Source organism: Gopherus flavomarginatus, chromosome 1, assembly GCF_025201925.1.
Source record: "Gopherus flavomarginatus isolate rGopFla2 chromosome 1, rGopFla2.mat.asm, whole genome shotgun sequence".
Classification (NCBI taxonomy): Eukaryota; Metazoa; Chordata; order Testudines; family Testudinidae; genus Gopherus; species Gopherus flavomarginatus.
Genome location: NC_066617.1, coordinates 174,520,875 through 174,542,616, shown reverse-complemented (window position 1 = coordinate 174,542,616; position 21,742 = coordinate 174,520,875). Strand labels below are relative to the sequence as shown.

Sequence of the window (21,742 nt, the reverse complement as noted above, 5' to 3'; positions counted from 1 at the left end):
ATGTATGCAAGGAGTGGTTAGTTTCTATGATTGCTAACAGAAAGACAAGATAAGAATTGGTTTTATCTTTTTCTCCTGTTAACCACAGAAAAAACAAATACCATTAATGTTTTTTGGCTATGAAAATGTAACATTTAAAAATTAGGCCATGCCCTAATGATACTGCAGTACATCTAGTACATTTTATATTCACGTCATGTCATGAGGCGGGTACATGAAAGTATTTGAGATTAATTTTTTCCAAACCAAAGAACAGCAACCTAGGGTCAAATCCTAGTCACCTTATTTATTGAAAAAATCACCCTGAAACCAATATGATCACTCACATGAATATGCAGAACGGGATTTGGACTCTACCTTTTTTGTCCTGTATGAATTATCCATCACATTCGTATTGTATATTATTAAAAGTCACTTGCTTTTTTATCTTCCCAACCCCCCACATCTGTGCGGCTGTAATTTACGTGAATTGCAGTTAATGATCAGTTGCGTTATGCTTAATCAGCATATCAATAATATACTCTGTAAAGACTAAGTAGCTCTTTTTTTCCCCCTTTAATGAAATCTATGGAAATGGAACGAGTATTTGACTGACAGTACAAAAAGGTTGCATATGCAGGTGCTAGTGGTGGCAGCACAGGATATAGGCTTTGTGGCTGCTGCCAATCACAATTCAACTATAAGCACACCCAGATATTCTATTTTTTAAAGCAGTTGCTTTGCTGTCTAGATAGGCCAAGGTTTATCTTGAATTGGTTTGAATGAGCTTGACCAGATCAGTGTCACTGATGCCAAGATTATGGATGTGTGGGATGGCTCAAGAAATGATCACATTCTTACAGGGCAATATTATTAACCAGGGGGCTAAAACACAGCCATCAGGGAGCTATGTGGAACACACAGATCTTGGAATACCAATGAGCCATAAATCTTAACATAACTATTCAGGAATTTCTAAATGCTTCTCTTATACAATGCCAAGTAAAATCAGATTTCAGAATGAGATGAAGCACAGAATACAGAGCATGACAAACACTTTGAGTCATTTTCTAGAATCGGGTAAAATGATTAACCTGAAAAATCTCTATTAGATACCTTTTGCTAAATCACTGGATGTGGGGTTATTTATATAAGTAACCCTCCTCAGCATATTGACATTTATGGCTTCTGATGGGAATACTGCTGGATCTTGGAAAACAGCTGGCACAATACTAGCATCCTCATTTGTGAATCACAGCCTCAAGTGTAGCTCTATTAGCTTTACCTTGTAAATCACCACCTCGCTATTAGCAATGCTTCAGTACGAGGTGACATCTTTATTATAATGTTTTTTTTCCATTGAAGTTTAAGTTCATATTTTAGTTAGCTAGAAGACAGATGCAGCCATATTTACAGGGTTTAATTAACCCATTATAAATAAAGGACTATGAAAAGAATGTTTCACTTTTCCACTGCCATTTCACTTTCCTATTATTACATCACTTTTATGTAACAGTTCATACTACTTTCTTTTTCTACTTCTATTTTTAAAAATTTATATTTAAGTTTTTAAGCTTAAAATATCACAGTATATAAAGGAACACAGTTTGGGCCCTGGTTCTGTACCACAATCGCACCAAGATAAGAGATATAAGTGAATTTACTATTCTCTGACTTCAGCCTAAGAATCTCATTATTTTAGAAGCGCATCAGTACAAAATTCTATATGTATTGTACAGTTTTGTTCCCCAGGGATATTATGGTAGGTAGGAACTGCATGTACAGGAAAAGCTTACACAGACTTACCCAAACCAATACTGACTTGCAAAGGCTAAAAAAATTTCTCTGTGGGATACGAGAATCCCTGTAGAGTAATCTAGCAAGTCTGTTTTTCTTACAGCCGTTATGATGCCCTGTATCATTCCTCTGCCAGCTGCTTTGCCTCTTGCTGCTTTAGGCATCCAAGGCAGAAGAGGCACAGCTGCGGGGAGATCAATAGAGAAGCAGAGTAGAGCAGAGCGGCTGCCAAAAGAACCAAATGAGGCTTTGCAAATCAAAATAAAATAATACACAATGGAGACTAGAAACTGATGAGCTAGGAAATAGCTGGTAAGTTCTCTCCTGGACACCCTACTCACCAAAGTTGCTTATTGAACAGTCTATGACAATAACCACTGGAAACTTTGGATTCTACTATCCCTCTTCCTACCCATCCCACTCCACAATAACAACACTTAGTCATGGTCCCATCCGGATACACACAGATTGTTTTTTCTATAAACATTTTAAACTATTATTTTAAGGCACTGTGATCATACAAACAATACTATTTAGCATTTTCAGGACACTGGCTATTCACAGAGCACTTCATAAACATTAACTAATTCAGTCCTGTGAGGCAGAGAAACAAGTGCTGCTATTTCCAATGGAGAAGTAGACTAAGATGACTTGCCCAAAGCTACTGAAGGAGTCACTCACAGAACTAGAAGCAGAAGTGTGGCGTTCACAATTCCCAGGCTTGCACTAAGACCAGAGGCCAGATTTTGACATGGTGATCAGAACACACAATTGCCATCAGATTTTTAAAACAGTACACTACCCTTCAGGCATCGAAATGTTTTGGCCAGGTTTTCAGAAGCATTCAGCACTGAGCAGCTCGTACTGAAAAGTCACTTTACTGAGCAGTTAAAAACTGAATATTATCCTGGGAACTGAAAAATCTGATTTTTAAAAAGTTCTCTTGCCAATACTGATGATTTGAAAACTAACTATTTTGTGTACCCATAGTTTCATTTTATATATCTACCATGTCATAATTCGATGTATTTCAAGCAAATTCGGGTAGGGGAAAGTGAAGAACAACACACGCTGAAGAACAATTAACACTGCATTATTTATAGGGAGCCTGAGGTCCGATTTTCTAGCTCAGCACTCAGCAGTTCCCATTTAGATACCTAAAGAAGTGGCTACTGGCCGGCTTTTTAGGAATGCTCAGAGCCCAGCAGCTCCCTCAGAGAACACTGAGTTATGAGAGGGAACATCCATAAAACAAAACAGATGCATACAATGAAGTTGACAAATGAACAGTTTTGGCAAGATTTTTTATTAATATTTTAACTGCCCAACAGAACCTTGAAATCTGAGACTTCACACACTAACTACTTCTCACTCCCATGTTAGCCATCTGAGTCATGTAACACCCACGGAAATGCCAGAATCCTGACTCAAATCATACCACTGTCTCCTCCAAACAAGCTGATGAATCACAGGATAGTGATACTTTGGATAGGGGTGGGCAAACTTTTTGGCCCAAGGGCCACATCTGGGTATGGAAATCGTATGGCGGGCCCTGGATGCTCACAAAATTGGGGGTTGGGGTGCGGGAAGGGCTGAGGGCTCCTGCTGGGAGTGTGGGCTCTGGGGTGAGGCCAGAAATGAGGGTTCAGCCTGCAGGAGGGGGCTCTGGGCTGAGACTGAAGGGTTTGGAGGGCAGGAGAGGGATCAGGACTGGGGCTGGGAGGGGGTAAAGGGTGCAGGCTCCAGTTGGAGCTTACCTCAAGCAGCTCCCAGAAGCAGCGGCATGTCCCCCTTCCTGCTCCTACATGGAGGCGCAGCCAGGCGGCTCTGTGCACTGCTTTGTCCACAAGTGCTGCTCCTGCAGCTCCCATTGGCTGCAGTTCCCAGCCAATGGGAGCTGTGGAGGTAGTGCTTGGGTTGGGGCAGCGTGTGGAGCCCCCTGGCTGCCCCTACACATAGGAGCTGGAGGGGGAACATGCCACTGCTTCTGTGCAGAGTGGGGCAAACCCCTGACCCCACTCCCCAGCTGGAGTGCCAGAGCAGGCCAAGCCCCAGACCCTGCTTCCTGGCAGGAGTTCGAGGGCCTGATTAAAACATCTGGAGGGCCAAATGCGGCCCCCCCAGGACGTAGTTTGCCCACCCCTGTTTTGGATACTCTAGAAGATTGGGCATTCAGTCAAAATCAAGGTGTGGCAGGAAGAAAGACAGATAAAGATGAGTGACCCACGAAGTATTGATAATATGGAGCACCCATAGTAAAATACAAGATGGAATTACCTCCAATTCTATAATCTAATATCTCCATGAGCAAGAAGCAAAATGGCTATTTAAGTAGCATTTTGCTCAAAACTACCAATAAACTGGAAGGAAAAGGAACACAGAACTCTGCCCCAATTAAAACATATTGCATTGTTTCATCTGTTGTGTGCCAAACAGAGCTCTCAGATGCATGTGTGCAACGCCAAATGAAAACTCCACCAAATCCAAGGAGAGAATTTGGCCCCAGGTGCTTTATTGTCACATTCAATTACTCAAACAGCAATCAAAAGAGTATTAGATTTTCAAATGGCTCCTTTTTTGTACATTGTTCTTCTAAATTACAGTTGGGAAGGGATGGATGAATACCAAGAATGGAGAGGGATAATTTAGTATAGTACCTAGGAGCATGACACAATGAGAAGTAATGGAACTAAATTAAGAAAGGAAATATTTAGACTGAGTGTAAAGGGGAAACTTTCTGACTGAGACATATATTAAGCTGTGGATTACTTTCCCATTGGATGGTGAGAAAGCTTCCTTACTTGGGATTTTGGTAAACCATAAATCAAGTATTAAAAAAACTCAAACAGAAAGTATGTGTTTGAAAAAAATTAAAAACTAGAAGTATAGGAATCCTAACACTAGACAATTTCAGAGTTAGAAACAAGAGATCTAGTTGAATTTGTTCTAGACAATATTAGAAAACGTACAAGAAAACACACAAGAAATGTATCCAGACATTTGCCAAACTTTTACCAGAGAGAACAGCACCTTTAGAAGAAGTCAGGAAAAAAAAAAAACAATCTCACAATATAGACATTTGTGACATCTGCTGAAAATTGGTCTACACATTTCCATGTCAGTTCTAGTTCATCTAAGAGCACCACTAAGCAAAATAGTTCCACACTACATGTTAGAAATGCACATCATACAGGCAGGAAGATTTAAAGACAATTTGCATAAGATGGGGAAGGCCCACCCCTTTAATTCTTTCCATTAAAGGTGACCTCACCATGGGCATTACATGCAGTATGATGTATGTTCTAATGAAAAGGTACCATAGTAATACAGCACAAACCCTCACTTCAAATTTAGAATAGACTATTTTTGAAGTTCTAAAGAGCCCCAGCATAGCGTTCTCTGAAGAGGAAACAATTGTTAAATAGCACATTGATCTGTAGCAGCACTTCCCCATTTCACAGTCTAGTGAACTCACCCCATGTGATGGATAGGAGATCCAGCCCAGCTCCCCTTGAATTGCTTTTGAATCCAGCAGATTAACTATAAAAGAAGATAAAATGAAGAAGAATGAGTTTCATTTGCCTCTGTCCCTTTAATCACAGTTACTCTCCATAAAAGATCTGTTTATCTGGGGGCCTCGTGAAGTAGTTGATTTGTTCAGGTGGTTTACTACACAAAAGAGATGAAAAGGATCAGCTTGTTTATATTAAAACATTGTAAGTACGGAGGAGGTAGAACTTCTAAAACAATTGGCAAAACTAAGCAATGGGTGGATCTCTGTCCAAATTCATTACAGCGGGGGGAAGAGAGGGAGGGAGGAAATTGAGCTGGTCTATCTGACAGTACATACAGTACAAGGTTGTCCCCTCATACGCCTGAAATTTGGGTCAATGTATCTAACTACATCGGTGAGATGTGAATATTTAAATCTTTATTTGATTAAAATCTTACATTTTCCCATATATAATCTTCTCAGCATACAAAAATAAATAATAAATGCTGGCTAAGGGCTTCACCCTTTCTGCTTTCTGATCAGACTGATTCTCCGAATCATCTTGCAATAATGGAGTATTTTCTAAAAAATTATTAAGTAAAATACTAGATTTTTTTTAAACCACAGTGCTTTAACTTCAAGAAAACTGCCACTGGATAGCTAGCATCAGGGTATTCCTTTTCCTTTTAACCTTCTACTAGAAGAGTGCAGATTTTATTTTGGAATACCTTTGAAATGAAAAGTATCTAACTAATGAAATGAGCTTTTTTAAGCTCTAAAATAGATAGAGTAAAGCTCATTATTCCCCAATACTGCTATTTTGCAAAAACAAAAGCTAGTTTTATTCCGTTTGACTAGAGTCTACAAGTAATTGATCACATGGCTCCACAAACTACACATTTATTTATTAACATGAACCAGGACAGATGAACCAATACACATTCGTGACAACGAATCACTGTCGGTCTTAACATTAGCACCAGCAAATGAGACACATTAATACACAACAACAAGGATCCATGCATCTCTAATATTTATCACTTACAATTAGGGATTTTTGTTTTAAATATTAAAACTACTGACAATGACAAAAGGAAGAAACTCATTCCACATACAAGGGATTTTATGGCTATCACTAGGTAAAACAGCCTGTAGTTATAACACACTCACTTTAACCTACACCTCACAGTTAAGGAGTTAACTTGATTGCATGTCCAAGAGGCTCAGCTGCATTCCTTTCAGACACAGGTTGTTCCCCTTCTTTGATATCTGCATGTGTGGATATGTTGTCTGAGTTGGCCTCTTTACATCAACACAAATAAAAATGATGTGTTTGAAGTTTCCCTCATCCTAACCATTAGTGTACATACCATTCATTTATGTAGCACTATTCCCAAGTTAGCATAGCATTAACCAAGTTAGAACGAACAAACAAGTTACAGAGCAGGAGAAAGTCTGCAATTTAGACTTAAAAATAGCAACCAAATTAGCTAATAGTATCCATCTGGGGGGGGAAGCGGGAATTCTTCCAAAGGGGAGTGAGGTGTTGAAAAGCACAGTATTAAGCAGTAGCAGCCAGGTTATCATCTGCAGCATGTTGAATGCACAAGCTGAATGCAATAAAGGTCTTCATCTTACTTCTAGCTCCTTTTGTCCCTGCTTCCAGTTTTCCCATCCCTCAAAACAGAAGCACCAGGCACACCACTTTCACATGTATCCTACACATTTCACTAAAACTCGCAAATATTTATATACTGATTATTCAAGAAGGCAAAAGCTATGCTCCAGACCTGTTATTCTGAAACAGTAGATAATTTTGTGCTGAGCTTATTGATAGCTTCGTACTATATCATTTTGTACATCCCCCCATCATTTTGTGCTGAGAGGGGCAACGACTGACAAGTCTATTCCACATTACATCTCTGGTGGAAAGGGATCAGAAAGCCTTATGTACCCTCACTTGTCTAACCAGGTTATCCCCACTCATCATAAACACAGCCAATTTCTCCTTCTCTGTTAAATGGTGGGAGATAAAAAGGAAGAGAGCATGGGTGGAAAACAGTCAAAGAAAAAAAAATGTGGGGGATATTGATTGTCCTTATAAAACATCTTGTCCTTTGCTCTGTGGAGTCATCAGTTGTCTACCAGGATTCATACTGGAGGTGAGAAAATCTCAGTCTGACTTCCACTGCATAGGAACACAGAGATAATTTTAATAAGAGATAATTTTGTTTCTCAGAAATTTAGGTTACCAAGGTCCTAACTCAAATTTGAAGATAGAATATTTTCCCCCTAGAAACAGCCTTCAAAGAGATTTTTCCCCCAGAAAGAATGAATATCTTTACCTGTATCTAGAAATACACAACTCCCTTCCCCGCCCACCCCACGTATTACCTTTTTTAAAATAAATATTTTGCTCGCTGGAAAAAAAAGTCATGAGATATTCAGCTCATTTTTTCTAAGGCCCAGAGGAAGAGCAAAAACATACAGTCTCATTTCCACATACTTCAGTACACAGCAAACAATTAATTCAGCTAGACCTTATTAGGCTGCAACAGGCACAATGCATGGCATAAAGGCATGGAAGAGGAAAATGACTGATACAACTAGATGGCATGTGTCACAAAAATGATCCATCATGCTAGAAATCTAGAGGGAAGAATTTTTTTTCCTAGAACATAAAATGTAAGAACAAAGATAAATAAAAATGTGAATTAGAAATTTGTGGCCTAAATCTTTTCCCAAGGACTTACTGGATTATAATAAAATAATATGTCAGATTGCAGAGACTATTGACCAGGGGAGGGCAAACTTTTTGGTCTGAGGGCTGTACAGAGGGCCAGTTAAGAGAGGAGGTCATGGCCTGACCCCTACCTCCTATCTGCCCAGCCTCCCCCGCCCCGGGACTCCTGCCCCATCCAACCCCCCCGTTCCCTGACGACCCCTCTGGGACCCCTGCCCCACCCCCGCTACCTGTCCCCTGACTTGCCCTGGACTCCTGCTGCCCCATCCAACCCCTGCTCTCATTTCTGACAGCCCCCTGGAGACCCCTGCCACATCCAACCACCCCTTCTTCCTGTCCCCTGACTGCCCCCCGGGACCTCTGCCCCCCATTCAAACTCCTGTTGTCCCCCATGACTGCCTCCACCGGTATCCATACCCCACCCACTGACCACCACCCCAAACTCACTTGCTCTCTATCCAACCCCCCCTGCTCCCTGTCCCCTTACCGCGCTGCCTGGAGCACTGGTGGCTCATGGCGCTACAGCCACACCACCTGGCTGGAGCTGGGCCATGCTGCCACCACCATTGCCACCACCATGCAGCACAGAGACTGGGTCAGGCCATACTCTGCTGTTGCGCTGTCCCAGGAGCTCACAGCCCTGCACCCAGAGCATTGTGAGTGAGCTGAGGCTGCGGGGGAGGGGAGGACAGCTGGGGGGGCAGGTGCTAGCCTCCCGGGCCAGGAGCTCAGAGGCCAGGCAGGACAGTCCCGTGGGCCAGATGTGGCCTGCAGGCCTGTCATAAATGGATAGTTAAGAGTTAATAGAACAGAAGGACTTCATATCTCTTTTGCCTGTAAAGGGTTAACAAGATCAGTGAGCCTGGCTGTCACCTGACCAGAGGACCAATCAGGGGACAGGATACTTTCAACTCTTGAGGGAGGGAAGTTTTTGTGTGTGCTGTTAATGTTTGGTTGTTGTTCTCTCTGGGTTCTGAGAGTGACCAGACGTGCAACCAGGTTTCTCTCCAATCTCTCCGATACAGGCTCTTATATGTCCAGAATAGTGAGTACTAGGTAGATAAGGCAAGTTAGGCTTATGGTTGTTTTCTTTATTTGCAAATGTGTATTTGGCTGAAAGGACTCTAATTTGTACTTGTATACTTAGACTGGGAGGGTATTCCAGTGTCTATAGCTGAAAGACCCTGTACCTATTCCATTTTTTAAATTTACAAAGATAATTTTCACTGTTTTTCTCTCTTTAATTAAAAGCTTTTCTTGTTTAAGAACCTGATTGTTTTTTTATTCTGGTGAGACCCCAGGGGACTGGGTCTGGATCCACCAGGGAATTGGTGGGGAGAAAGGAGGAGAGAAAGGTTAATTTCTGTCTGTGTTAGGATTACTTTCTCTCTCAGGGAGAGTCTGGGAGCGGGAGAGAGAAGGAGGGAGGAAGGTGAATTTTCCTCTCTGTTTTAAGATTCAAGGAGTTTGAATCACAGTGATCTTGCAGGGTAACCCAGGGAGGGGAAGTCTGGGAGAGGCAACGGTGAGGGAAAGGGTTTACTTTCCTTGTGTTAAGATCCAGAGGGCCTGGTCTTGGGGGTCCCCGGGCCAGGTTTTGGGGGGACCAGAGTGTACCTGGCCCTGGAATTCCTGGTTGGTGGCAGCGCTACAAGTACTAAGCTGGTAATTGAGCTTAGAGGAATTCATGCTGGTACCCCATCTTTTGGACGCTAAGGTTCAGAGTGGGGAATTATATCATGACAGGGCCGTAGTCTGCCCACCCCTGCTATTGACTCACATAGTTAAATCACTTCAAATATTTGATTACATGGGTGGTACATATACCATAGTATACTGACAGCATGTTGATTTGTAAAATCAACCTGACCAACTTATTAAATGTAATATAAACAAACATCCAGCCAGATCTTCAGCTTGTATATATCAGGGCAGACCGGCAGGTTTTTTAAATATTCAATTAAAATACTTCTTAATTAAGAACAAAATTATATATTTAAATTTGATCTTATGCGTTTTAACATGAAAATCAGGTGAACTGCATAAAGTTTGAAAAAAAGTAGCTAAGATGTGCAGCTATTTACATGACCATATTTTTTTCTGTATGAGAAATTATTATATCCAAGAACACTATTAGCATAACCAGGAACCCCTCCAGTGAAGTCAGTGATGGCATAAACTGTTGCAAGTGCACTGAACACATGGCCCAATTTTCAGAGATGTTGATTTCAATGGGACCTGTGGATGCATGGCCTCTCCAAAATCAAGCTACTAACCTCCCTGTTTTACTAATCTGGGGAAGGGAGGAGGAATGAAGTGTCTAATGGTTAGGACAGGGCACTGAGAGTTATAACTCTTGGTGTCTTTATAGTTCTCAGGGTCGGTGCAAGGATGTTTCGCGCCCTAGGTGAAACTGCCACCTTGCACCCCCCATCCCTCCCTGCGCCCCCGCCCTGAGGCGCCCTCCTTGCGGCAGCTCCCCACCCCCACCCTGAGGCACCCCCCTTGCAGCAGCTCCCCACCCCCCACCCTGAGGCACCCGCCCCGCCCCAGCTCACCCCTTCTATGCACATGAGCACCCCGAGGCTGCTTCACTTCTCCCGCCTCCCAGGCTTGTGGCGCCAAGCAACTTAGGTGCCGCAAGCCTGGGAGGCAGGCGAAGTGAAGCAGCGACGGCGTGCTCGGGGAGGAGGTGGGGCAGGGGTGAGTTGGGGCAGGGAGCTCCCCTGTGTGCTGCCCCCCCCCTTACTTGCTGCAGGCAGCCCTCCCCGCGCTCCCCTGCCCCAGCTCCCTCCGTCTAAATGCCGGCAGCGACCGGAGCAGCCGAAGATCCGGCTGCTGTGGTCACTGCTGAAGAAAATGGCATCCCCCAAATCTCAGCACCCTAGGTGACCACCTATGTCGCCTAAATGGTTGCACCGGCCCTGTCAGTTCTCCCATTGATTCACCTTGTGTGATCTCAGGCAACTCACTTAAGCTCTCCAAGTCTTTGCATCTCCACACTCCTAAAATGGTTGGGTTATTTATCTACCTCAGAGTTGTGAAGTTTATTTCATTAAAGTTTTAAGTACTCTGAGATTTAAGCCTGCTGAGCCCAGCCCTGCACAATGTTCAGCTTCCTCAACTCTCACTGACATCACTGAGAGTGCTCGGAAACACATTCTATTTCCATGCCAGACGGTATTATAGAGCCAGTGTCTTATTTAAAATGTTGCCATAAGAACTTGCTGTTCATTCCTCCAAACCTCCAGCATTGCTAGTGTTGCAATATTTAATTCTTTGGTCGGTTTGTTACTGTGGAAGATGCAATGTGGACTCCAGCTGAACAGATACAATGCCAGATATTGCTGCTTTTCTTCTCTACAAAATGTTTATGCCTCATCGGGGGAGTGAGGGGTGTCATTAGCATACAATTGTCATAAAAGAATGGCAATATCATACCAAGGAGAAATGAGCGCAGAAGTGTTCTTGTAAGATAGAGATAAAAATCAACAGCTAACTAATACCTCAGTGCATTGCACTAGTCCACAGCACGTGACTGTTTTTAAAACAATGCTAAATACCAGTGAGAGGGACTTCATAACCTTGCTTGCCAGTATTTAAATATCACAGAGATCTACAAAATGAGCAACAATCACAATCCCAGCTTTGGGAATTCAATGGCTTTAGTCCTTTCACATGACGGACTTGTTCGCTGTACAGTACACTATGGCTATTTATGCCACATGGCAACGTGCCAGCAATGCTGTCTATTAACCACATGTTCTTTCCTAAGAGCCTTGCCTCTTCGCCTTCTGCTTTGGGCTCCAGAATAGTCGACTTCCCAATTTAAGAGAAACCATAATAAGCTACCTCAGTTCAGGCTGTGCTAAATTGTCAGAATGAATCTCTTCCCAGAGCTTGGAACAGGAACATAACACACATGGAATGCAAGTTTGCTTGCGTTTTTGTAGGTATTGTGGTACAAGGAACTAGCAAAATGAAGGGGTTTGAGATGTGTTTGATATACAGGCCCACTGACAACAGAAACTCCAAATTTATGGACTTGTTTTTGTTCTCATGGATACCAGCTAAATCAGGAGAAATTTCACAGAAGACAAAAAAGAGTTGGGTGTAAAACTAGCCAGGGATCAGAATCAGATTCTCTATCTGAAAGGGGCAGCACTTCAAGGAAGATGGGAGGTTCAAACTTCTATAGTAAACTGAATACAAAATAAATACATTCTGTATCTGAAGGAAAAACAATTAACCAAAATGTTATGCCAAGGAGAATCATCCTGAGATAGCCCATGTTTCATAAAAACTGGAGGAGAGAGCCTACCAACAGTCAATTTTCAAGATCTAAAGTACAAGGATTTGATAACACCAACTTTGTTAGTCACTAAACATTCCCCAATAACGTGAGGTAAGAAAGACATTCAGAAGGATCACTGATTGGCTAAAATAACTGATTTTTCAACTAATCAACTTTTTCAAGTTAAAGTAAAACAACACCCTGTAAATGTTAAAAAGTCAAGGAGGGTGAAATAATATCTTTTATTGGACCAACTTCTGCTGGTGAGAGATTTATCTCACCCACCTTGTCTTTCTAATATCCTGGAACCAACATGGATACAAAAAATACCGCACATACGTAAATGTTGTCTGCTCTGGTTAGGCATTCCCATGTTAATTTGGAATAATATTAGTTATTAGAAAAATGCTAGCAAAGGGAAAAAAAACCTTATTGTGGCCATCCAACACAAAAAATGAGGTTGCCCATAACCAAAATATGCTTTGTAACTCTCTGGGAAGCAAAGAAGGCACTTTGAAGCAGGAACGTAGCCAGGATTTGGTTTTGGGGTGGGACAGAGTGGAGTCTGTTCACATACTGACATACATTTTTAGAATGGTAGCCTTCCTGTTGCCAGGACAATCCGCACCTGAATTTTTATACACTTAATCAACTATGGGCACAGGTCTGCAGATCGGCATCTCTAAACTACCAGATTACAGGCAGAAGGGAGGTAGCTGGAGTTGCAGTTGCTCAGATTTGCACCCAAAGTTTGTTTTCTGGGTGGAAATGGCAACTGCAAACAGACAAGCTGGATTGTGGCCAGGGTGAAGACATGCCCCATTGTGTACAGACATCTGGGACAAACCATCATGGTGGTCAAAAATAAGGTAAAGGGTTTCTATGGAATTTCTTGTTATGGAGAGAAAGCAGTTTGGAGAGTAGGAATTCTGGTATAAATAGTTCTAACCAATGCTATGTCCCCGTTCAAGTAACAGCGTTCAGAAACAACACGTGGTTCCAAAATACGCTTGCCCCAAATCCTTTTTAAGTAGCTGACTTGGGGCCTGATTCTCCACTCATTTACATGAGTATATATTCATAATGGTCCAGATACTATAGTTATATTACAGCCCCTTTATGCTGCTCAAGTGGCATAAAAGGGCTGTATGTTCTCTGCAAATGCCCAGCAGAGAATTCCCCAGGTATAGGAGAACTCTGCTAGGTCCAAGTGTGTTGCTCTGGCACCCTTGCCTCCTTGATCCCTGGCATAGAGAGAATGCTAGGTATCTGGTCATGCTGCACTCCACCTATCCTTCACTGGTGTAAGCGCCTTAGAAACCCCAGTAGAAACTTGCTATTTCTTATGCTTACTCGCCCAGTCATCTGTAAGATTTGGCCTTTTGTGCTCTACAGTTCTCATTCCAAAATGGGCCTTAGGGGGAAACCTGCTGGCAGATTAAGGCCATGCCATAGCCTTTGGGGAGACACACAATTGTAGTGAGAAATGCAGTTTTTCTGCTATGCCCCTCTTATGCTGAACAATACAAAATAGGATTTTGTGCAGAGCGTTACAAAATTTGGCAAATGCCATTTTCAATCTGTGGTTAAACTGCTGACTACAGAACTGTACAAGCAAAAAAAGCTACATCCAAAAAAATGGAACAAAAACAACTTGCCACAAAATTGAGTGCAGCGGCAACCGATAGATAAAACGAATTGGAGGGTACAGGCCTTCCTCATTCTAGCAAAGATGTTTATTACATAATAAATAAACCATGCCCCAAATCTAAAAGTTATTGTTATGAACCTTAAATAAAAAGCACAGCCCAACCATATTCAGATGTGACAAGTTACCTTTCAAATTATCAGTGTTACAGAAATTCATTTTTATTATATGGTAAATTCTCTAGACTAGTTTAAAGCATTTATTGACTTTTTATTACATGTTAAATCTTGCAAGACTGATTTTTGCAACTTCTGGCCACTGTCCTTGTACTTCAGGAGCAAGAGAATTTTATTTTTCCCTGAGTTTTATTCTTTTCGGCAAATATGCTCCCGAACTCCTTGTGGAGCCAGATTCAGGTAGTCTTCCTATGGTCAATCAGAGAAGCTACTGAAATAGGAATCTCGTTGTAAATCTCTCTCACAGAACTGTTGTTAAGCACTTAATGAGGGGACTCAGCACAGTGATGAGCGCTACAGAAATGCCCACAAATAAAGGGCTAGATTATAAACTGCAATGCCCTAGGACCAGAGGAGGAAACTGTGACTGAATCACAATTTCCCCCCGACTCCCAAATTGCTCCATACAGGAAGTATTTTGCTGCTAGCTCAGATCACTGCCTCCCTACCCCTTCCCGTTGTTGGCTCAACTAGTGCTAGCTGTTGCCAAAGGTTCTATCCACTCCTCACTCCTGCCCATTCTCTCTCCGCCCATCTGCACAGGCAATGGAGATGTCCTGCAGGGCTGTTCTGCTTCCAGCTCTGATACCCACTAGATGTGAAGCCTACAGAAGTGAGTAAGGGACAAGTTACATCCTTCTAACTCCCCTGAACATGTACAGAACAAAGGACAGTTGTGCCCCTCCCCCCTCAAAGGCTTGCTAAACACTATGCAATCCTTGCAGTAAAGGTACAGAAGAGCAAAATATTATTATTATTGTACTTTTAAAAAAATCATAACGTTGAAAACATTTGGAAAGAAGAATTAAAGTTACTAAAATTTTGTCACTGCAAAACGTGGAGAGCTCACCGCATGCTAAAATACTTTCCCCCTCATATCAGTATGGAGGGGTCAAAGGATAGCCATGGAGATGCAAAACAGTTTTATATGCAAACTAATCTGTTTTGAGTCTGATCCTACAGAGTGCCAAATGCCCTCAAATTCCCATTGAACTCAGTGGTTCACAGAAAGACCATGCCCTATTTCTCTCAGAATAAAAGAAAAGGCACATTTAGGCATGTCTACTCAGAAAGCATCAACACTGAAATAGTAGATGTTTTTCAGGAGAGGGCTGCTTTGGCAGAGATACAGGGTGGATTTTCTCACACCTGTCTGTGTTATTTTGACAATCTGCCTAGAGCAGTGGTAGGCAACCTATGGCATGCACGCCGAAGGCGGCACGTGAGCTGATTTTCAGTGGCACTCACACTGCCCGGGTCCTGGCCACCAGTCCGGAGGGCTCTGCATTTTAATTTAATTTTAAATGAAGCTTCTTAAACATTTACTTTACATACAACAATAGTTTAGTTATATTATATAGACTTATAGAAAGAGACCTTCTAAAAACGTTAAAATGTATTACTGGCACACAAAATCTTAAATCAGAGTGAATAAATGAAGACTCGGCACACCACTTCTGAAAGGTTGCCGACCCCTGGTAGAAAATATTTGTATGTAAATCAACACCAGAAACATACATTTATTTTTCCCAATCTGAAACTTTTACACAAGAGTAGTACAGTGCTGCTAGAACTGTGTGTAACTCACTCTCCAACTGTATAAAAACACTTCACTGGTGTGCTGGAACGTAACGTTTATCAAATGGGTCTAATAAAGTTTCCGTTTTATTAGCCTCCTATTTCCTGTAGAGTTGTTATGCTGCCAGTTCTTTTCATTAGGCCAGGAATATAAAAACTAAGAATGGATGAGCCTAATGAGGTCCAAACTGCAATGCAAACCTTCAACTTATTTTTGTGTAAAATAAATCATTCTAATTCATAAAGATTTCCTGTCAATTAAACCTATTCTTCCTCCCTTCTCAAGAGCAGTACTTTAAAAAAGAAAAATGAAAAAAGTAGACACGAGTACTCCAAACCCAAACGGGCACAATATGTCTGTGTTCACTTTGTCATTCACATTTTCTCCCTTGCCCCTTTTTCAGTGTTTCCAAATCCCTTAATACCTGAATTCAAGTTTAAGTTCCAAACACTTAGGGACTGATTCTACTGTTACTCCCTGTTAAATCAGGAGTAACTCCGCTGACTTTAGTGGAATTACACTGATAAAAGCCAGGGTGAATTCAGAATCAGGTCCACAGAACTAGGGAAGGTGTGAAATTAGGAAAAGGCAAGTTTACCCTTCTATTAGGATCAAACATTATAAAGTGCCAAATGCGACACAACTGACTTCAGTAGGAGCTAAACACTTCCCAAAAGGGCCTCAGCACCTTGCACAATCAAACCCTAAAATTCTTCCTGTGGTCATAAACTGCACTCCCTACTTGAGATAACTTATGGATATCAGTTGTATGAAACTTTGTATGTAACCAATGAGAGTTTTGTAGAATGGGGCCCTTTGTGGGTCTGATAAAGCTGGGATATACTGTATTGTCACAAAGGGCCCCATCCTGACAGATGCTGAGCATCTCCAAGATGCTGTGTGCCTTCAACTTCTACTGACTTCAATAGAGGTTGAGGACACACAGCATAGCACCTCCTAGGATGAGGCCCTTTGCATTAGATCACAATACTCTACCCATATTTGTTAAATATGTGAGCAACTCAAGAAACAAGACAAAAGCCTCAGCCTCTAGAACTCTTGACAGCAGCAGATGCCATAGGAAGCACAGATTTCATCATGAGTAGTATCCACACCTAGAATGGCTCCCTAGATCATGGAAACGTTCCTTATTACTGCACTGCAAACACAATGAAGGCCCTGATCCTAAGAGTCTTGAATGCATGCAACTCCCAATGAAGTCAGTGGGAGTTACAGGTAATCAGTCACTCTTTGATGTCAGAGTCTGTTGAGACAAGGACCAGTACTCAAATAACCAAATGTTTGTCAGCTAATAGGGCAAGTGACTGTTCAATCACACCAGCATTATTCCAGATTTTAGAAGAAGTTGCTTTTCAAAGTTAGCTTAGGCAAGAAATAATCCTTGCCATTTCTTTAAAAGTATAGAATTAGTAAAATCTATCTATGCATTAAATTATGCTCAGCCACTACGTTCAGAGAGCCATCCAGACGAGTGCATCTCCCATAATTTCATGAATCTCTTCTCTTACAGATTGTTATGAAGGATGAAACTTTTATGAATCAAGCCATTCAACTTGCACTGACATGCTTGGTCTCTTACCCAGTTACCCATATGTATAGAATATATCCAGAGGGCAAATGGTTAAATGTTTTGGTGTGAACTGGGAGAACATGCTCATAGCATCAGAAAGCTTCAGAAGTGTCATGTTGAGGAAACCAAGATGCTAAATCCAGTTCTATTTTCCAATACGCTGATGTCACCAATATGCTATTCTCGTGGTTTGCTAGGTTCACTGAATTTATGGAGGTAATTAATGCAGAACATGTGTGCTGCGCTATCCACATGAAAAATGGAATTGCCCCGACTTAATTTGATGCTGTTCCAACCCAAACCTTGCTAACATTCTCTCGCTCCTTCCACATGTGCGAAATATAAATATTTATACTAAAGAACAGGTAAATGCTAACATGGCTGTTGCATTCTCACCCACCCACTCATCACAATTTCTCACGGACCTTAACCTTCTGCTTTGTCACCTCCAACCATTAGCCTCCCCAACACACCATAAGCTCCCAGTATTTCCTCATTGAGCATCTCCACCCTTCTCCAGCTGAGCATATTCTTTGTGCATAAACACCACTCTCTGCCACTCCTCGCTCCACTCTTGAGTGCTAGGCTGATACTGTTAAGTGCGCTGCTGATTGAGTGCACTGTTTGAATAGTGCACTCTGTCATGGCCTCCTCTGGGAAACCAAGGACCAAAGGTTCTCCCTTCTGATTAGAAGTGTGTGGGTGAAAGGGAACAGGTAGGAGGTAAAAAAAAAGTCACATTTTCCCACCCAAGGTAGAAGAGGAAAGGGAATATGCCTTACCTTGCTCACCTGATCACGCTAGGGGGTGGAGAGGGAAGTAAAGAATAAATAGGGATGGGGAAGAAGGAAGCAGCAAAGACAGGAATGGTGAGCCAGAGCGATTGAGGTGTGAAGAAGAAGAAGACGAGGAGACTGATGATATTTAGATTCCCTCGATCAAGTTCTGGCCTCACAGTGAATGCCTTCTTTCCACAACCTTACTTCTTACTTCCCCTGGGTACTTCAACCCTCACCCTCATTGGGACAGATGCTCATTTCCTTTCACCTATTCTTTAACTGGACTTTTGAATAATGTTTGCAGGATTGGATCCTTATGTCCTGAGACCTTATCCTGAGACCTTATGTACCCTAAAACTTTGTAGCTGTAAATTCTCCAGCAGTGCCCCTTGATGCATGATGACATCTGTGGCAACTATAGCATACACAGGGATTGCATGTTTTTACCATCCTGTTATTTAAGTGTTAAATAGGGTGGTAAAAATGCCTGAACCCTATCTACACTGCAGCTTCTACAGATACTGGCACCTGTGGAGCTGTATTGCTGAAGATTCACAGCCATGAAGCTTGCTAATGTAAACAACGTCTCAACATTTTAGGGGCAGGGAGATTGTTTTTATTTATGCCTTAATTCGGGATTGAGCACACTGTCAGCATTGAATTAAGAATTAAAATAATGCAGCTAATGAGAGAAGGCTATAGGGGTTATGTATTTATTGGGTTTAAGCTCAGAACTTCCGCCACAAAAACAACTTCATTCCTTGTTATTTACTACTGGGCAAAGTTTGTGGGAAGCCTGAAAGTTGTGCGGTGAAGGAGATTTTGTGGTTTTAAAATTTCCAATTCAGACAGTTATTCTCTTCCTTAGACATTTGCTATAAAACATTCTCTTTCCCTAAGTGAATAATAAATATATTCAATACAAAAAAAATAAATTCAATACAAACTTTTCAGTTACATACCTAAAAATCAGGGAGGCATTAGAGACCAGCTTTCTAGCAGTCTTTTCATTAATATTTTAACATGCAGACTGAGGTAACCTTTTTGTCCTTGCCATCAAGAGGTGGATATAAATATGGTGTGGGAAACAGGCTGGACAAAAAAGAAAACTGTTCCCATAACATATTACATTCAACTGCCCTGACTGAACCTTATTCCATAACATTCATCCCATTGTTTTCTTAATTGCTAGTAAGTTTCTACTACTGTTCATTTTGTCTGCTATTATTCTTTCATCAGTATTTTTCCAGCAGATTAATAGGATTTTCCCTCCATACCTTGCCTGAAACAGCAGGATACAGTAGTTCAAGAAAAAAGGAAGGCTGGCAGTAAAGTGTCTACTTACAGTTTGTCTCGTTTAATAACATCTCTGCAAGTTTAAGACTTTATTTGGTGTGGTTTCATTCATTCCAGCCGACAGTCTCTCAGGCTGGGGCTTAATTCTTTTGTCTCTCTCCCAACATTTTCTTTGAGAGAGGATTATCTTTATTTCTAGTTCTTTATTTCTTTTAGTCACACTATTCATTACTGGGTTTCACAAGCAATCTGAAATCTTTGGGTCCCAATTACGATTTCACATTGGTTTCACACTGGTAAAAGAATTCCTTGGGCTGGGATTTTCAAGAATACCAAACAGACTTAGGCGCACAAGTCCCTTGAAAGCTCGTATGTTGTTTAGGTGCTTTTGAAAATCCTGTCCCATACATTTCAGTGAAGTAGCTCCTGAATTATACCAGAGTAAGATCAGATTGTGCCCTTTGAATTTGTCTTAAAAGTAGATTTATAAAGCAGTTTATAAAAGGTTTTGCTTATGATTTAGAATATACCTGCAGTTGTCAACAGTAGCTTTTTTTTAAACAAATATTTAAAGTTTCTGGAAATAAAAATGGCTGTAGCACTTTAATGGATTTTTAGTCAAACTGATAACTTTTAACTTGATTTTGCTGGTAAGTAAAAAAATTATGAAAATGCTGGAAACTTTTCTATAGCAATAGAAAGGAACTGAACAGGGAAAACTCTTTTTAACAAAAATTATCTTATTCTACATTAGCTATCATTAGATCATAACATACAAGTGCTACTTGCTGAGTGCTATTTATTTATTTCTTTTGGATTTTACTACTAAAGATCCCACAAGTCTGTAGTTAAGAAATGTGGGTAGCAGAACACCCCTTTTCTACATATTTTTTTCTTTATTTTCTCTTTACTATTGCTACCCTTTCGCTCTTGTAAACGCTTTCCAGCAGCCAAGCCTCCAGAGCTCTGGTAAAAAGTAAAAATTGATATTGACTTTCCCAGTGGAGAATCCCCACATCAATGACCAGCAGAATATTGTGGGGGGAGGGATAGCTCAGTGGTTTGAGCATTGGCTTGCTTAAACCCATGATTGTGAGTTCAATCCTTGAGGGGGCCACTTAGGAATCTGGGACAAAAATTGGTCCTGCTAGTGAAGGCAAGGGGGCTGGACTCAATGACCTTTCAAGGTCCCTTTCAGTTCTAGGAGATTGGTATATCTCCAATCATATAAATAAAAAATTCAGTCAGCTAGAATTGTGTCTCATAAGGTAAAGAATTAATAAGATACTTGTTCCTTGCCCATGAATTTTTCCTAACATGCATACCACCTCCTCCTTGCCTGGTTAATTCAGTAGTTTAGGTGCCTGTCTGACTTTTTAATAAATGTCACAATTCTGGTTCTGTAGAGCACAACTTTGAACTTTAGGAATTTTGAGAGATGTCACTGCTCCTCCAAATAATTTCTTAAAGAAATCAAATGGCAGCCTAGGACACCGTTATAACCGGATGAATAACCTAACAGATGCATAACGGAACTAGACCAGCCTCTGTTTAAAAGTCTTCAGATTGTACTCTCGCATTTGGTAACAGCTCTGTAGTGACCCTTGCTGGTGATAAAATCCAGATCTCTAAAACCAAAAACCAACACCTGCATCTGTATTTCTAAACCTTTCATCAAAAGGGGATTACAAGAACAAGAGTAGTTACATGCTTTCCTGGAAGAAAAGCTGTATATTTTAAAACAAAATCAAAAGCAAGCATACTGACAGCAAATTTGCTGAATTCAGCATTATTCCAAGAATGATATTTTTTTGAAACAAATGCAATTTATTTGCATGTACATTTGGCAGGAATATTGGCATTTATTCAGGAAGCATCAAGAAGTTGCAAAGGTTTTACTGTAAATAACAGCCTAAGCTTGCTGTGTGTCATACATGTTTAAGGTTAAAGACAGCTGATGATCTAAAGCTTGTAGCTTCGTATGCTTTTTTAATACACTGAAAATTTTAAAAACATAATCTTCTACCTCTTTGGTTATTACTTTTTGTTTGTTTGTTTTGGGAGGAGGTTAGCCCTGTTGGAAAAAATGTATATAAATAAATTGTGAGAAGAGCCTTACATTTGGACATGGTTTGATATTTTCAAACATTTTAAGTAATGTTTTTAAGAAGCATCTTAATTTTTCCTTTAACACTATTTTCATTGTAATATGCTATGTTAGGAAAGATTCAAAGTGACAAACAGAAAAAGAAACAAATTATTCAAAGTATTAAAATCTCTCAGTAAACACAGGCATACAAAATACAG

At 41.0% G+C, this 21,742-nt stretch overlaps 1 protein-coding gene across 2 annotated transcripts in view; it reads right to left on the bottom strand.

Annotated features, from left to right (window-relative positions):
• EPHA3 (EPH receptor A3) overlaps window positions 1-21,742 on the bottom strand; it is a 339,991-nt gene that overhangs the window by 313,118 nt on the left and 5,131 nt on the right. For both annotated transcript variants that reach the window (XM_050957205.1, XM_050957206.1), the window contains exon 2: window positions 5,252-5,316. In XM_050957205.1, the coding sequence (XP_050813162.1) occupies window positions 5,252-5,316 (65 nt within the window). The remainder of the gene's footprint in view (window positions 1-5,251; window positions 5,317-21,742) is intronic.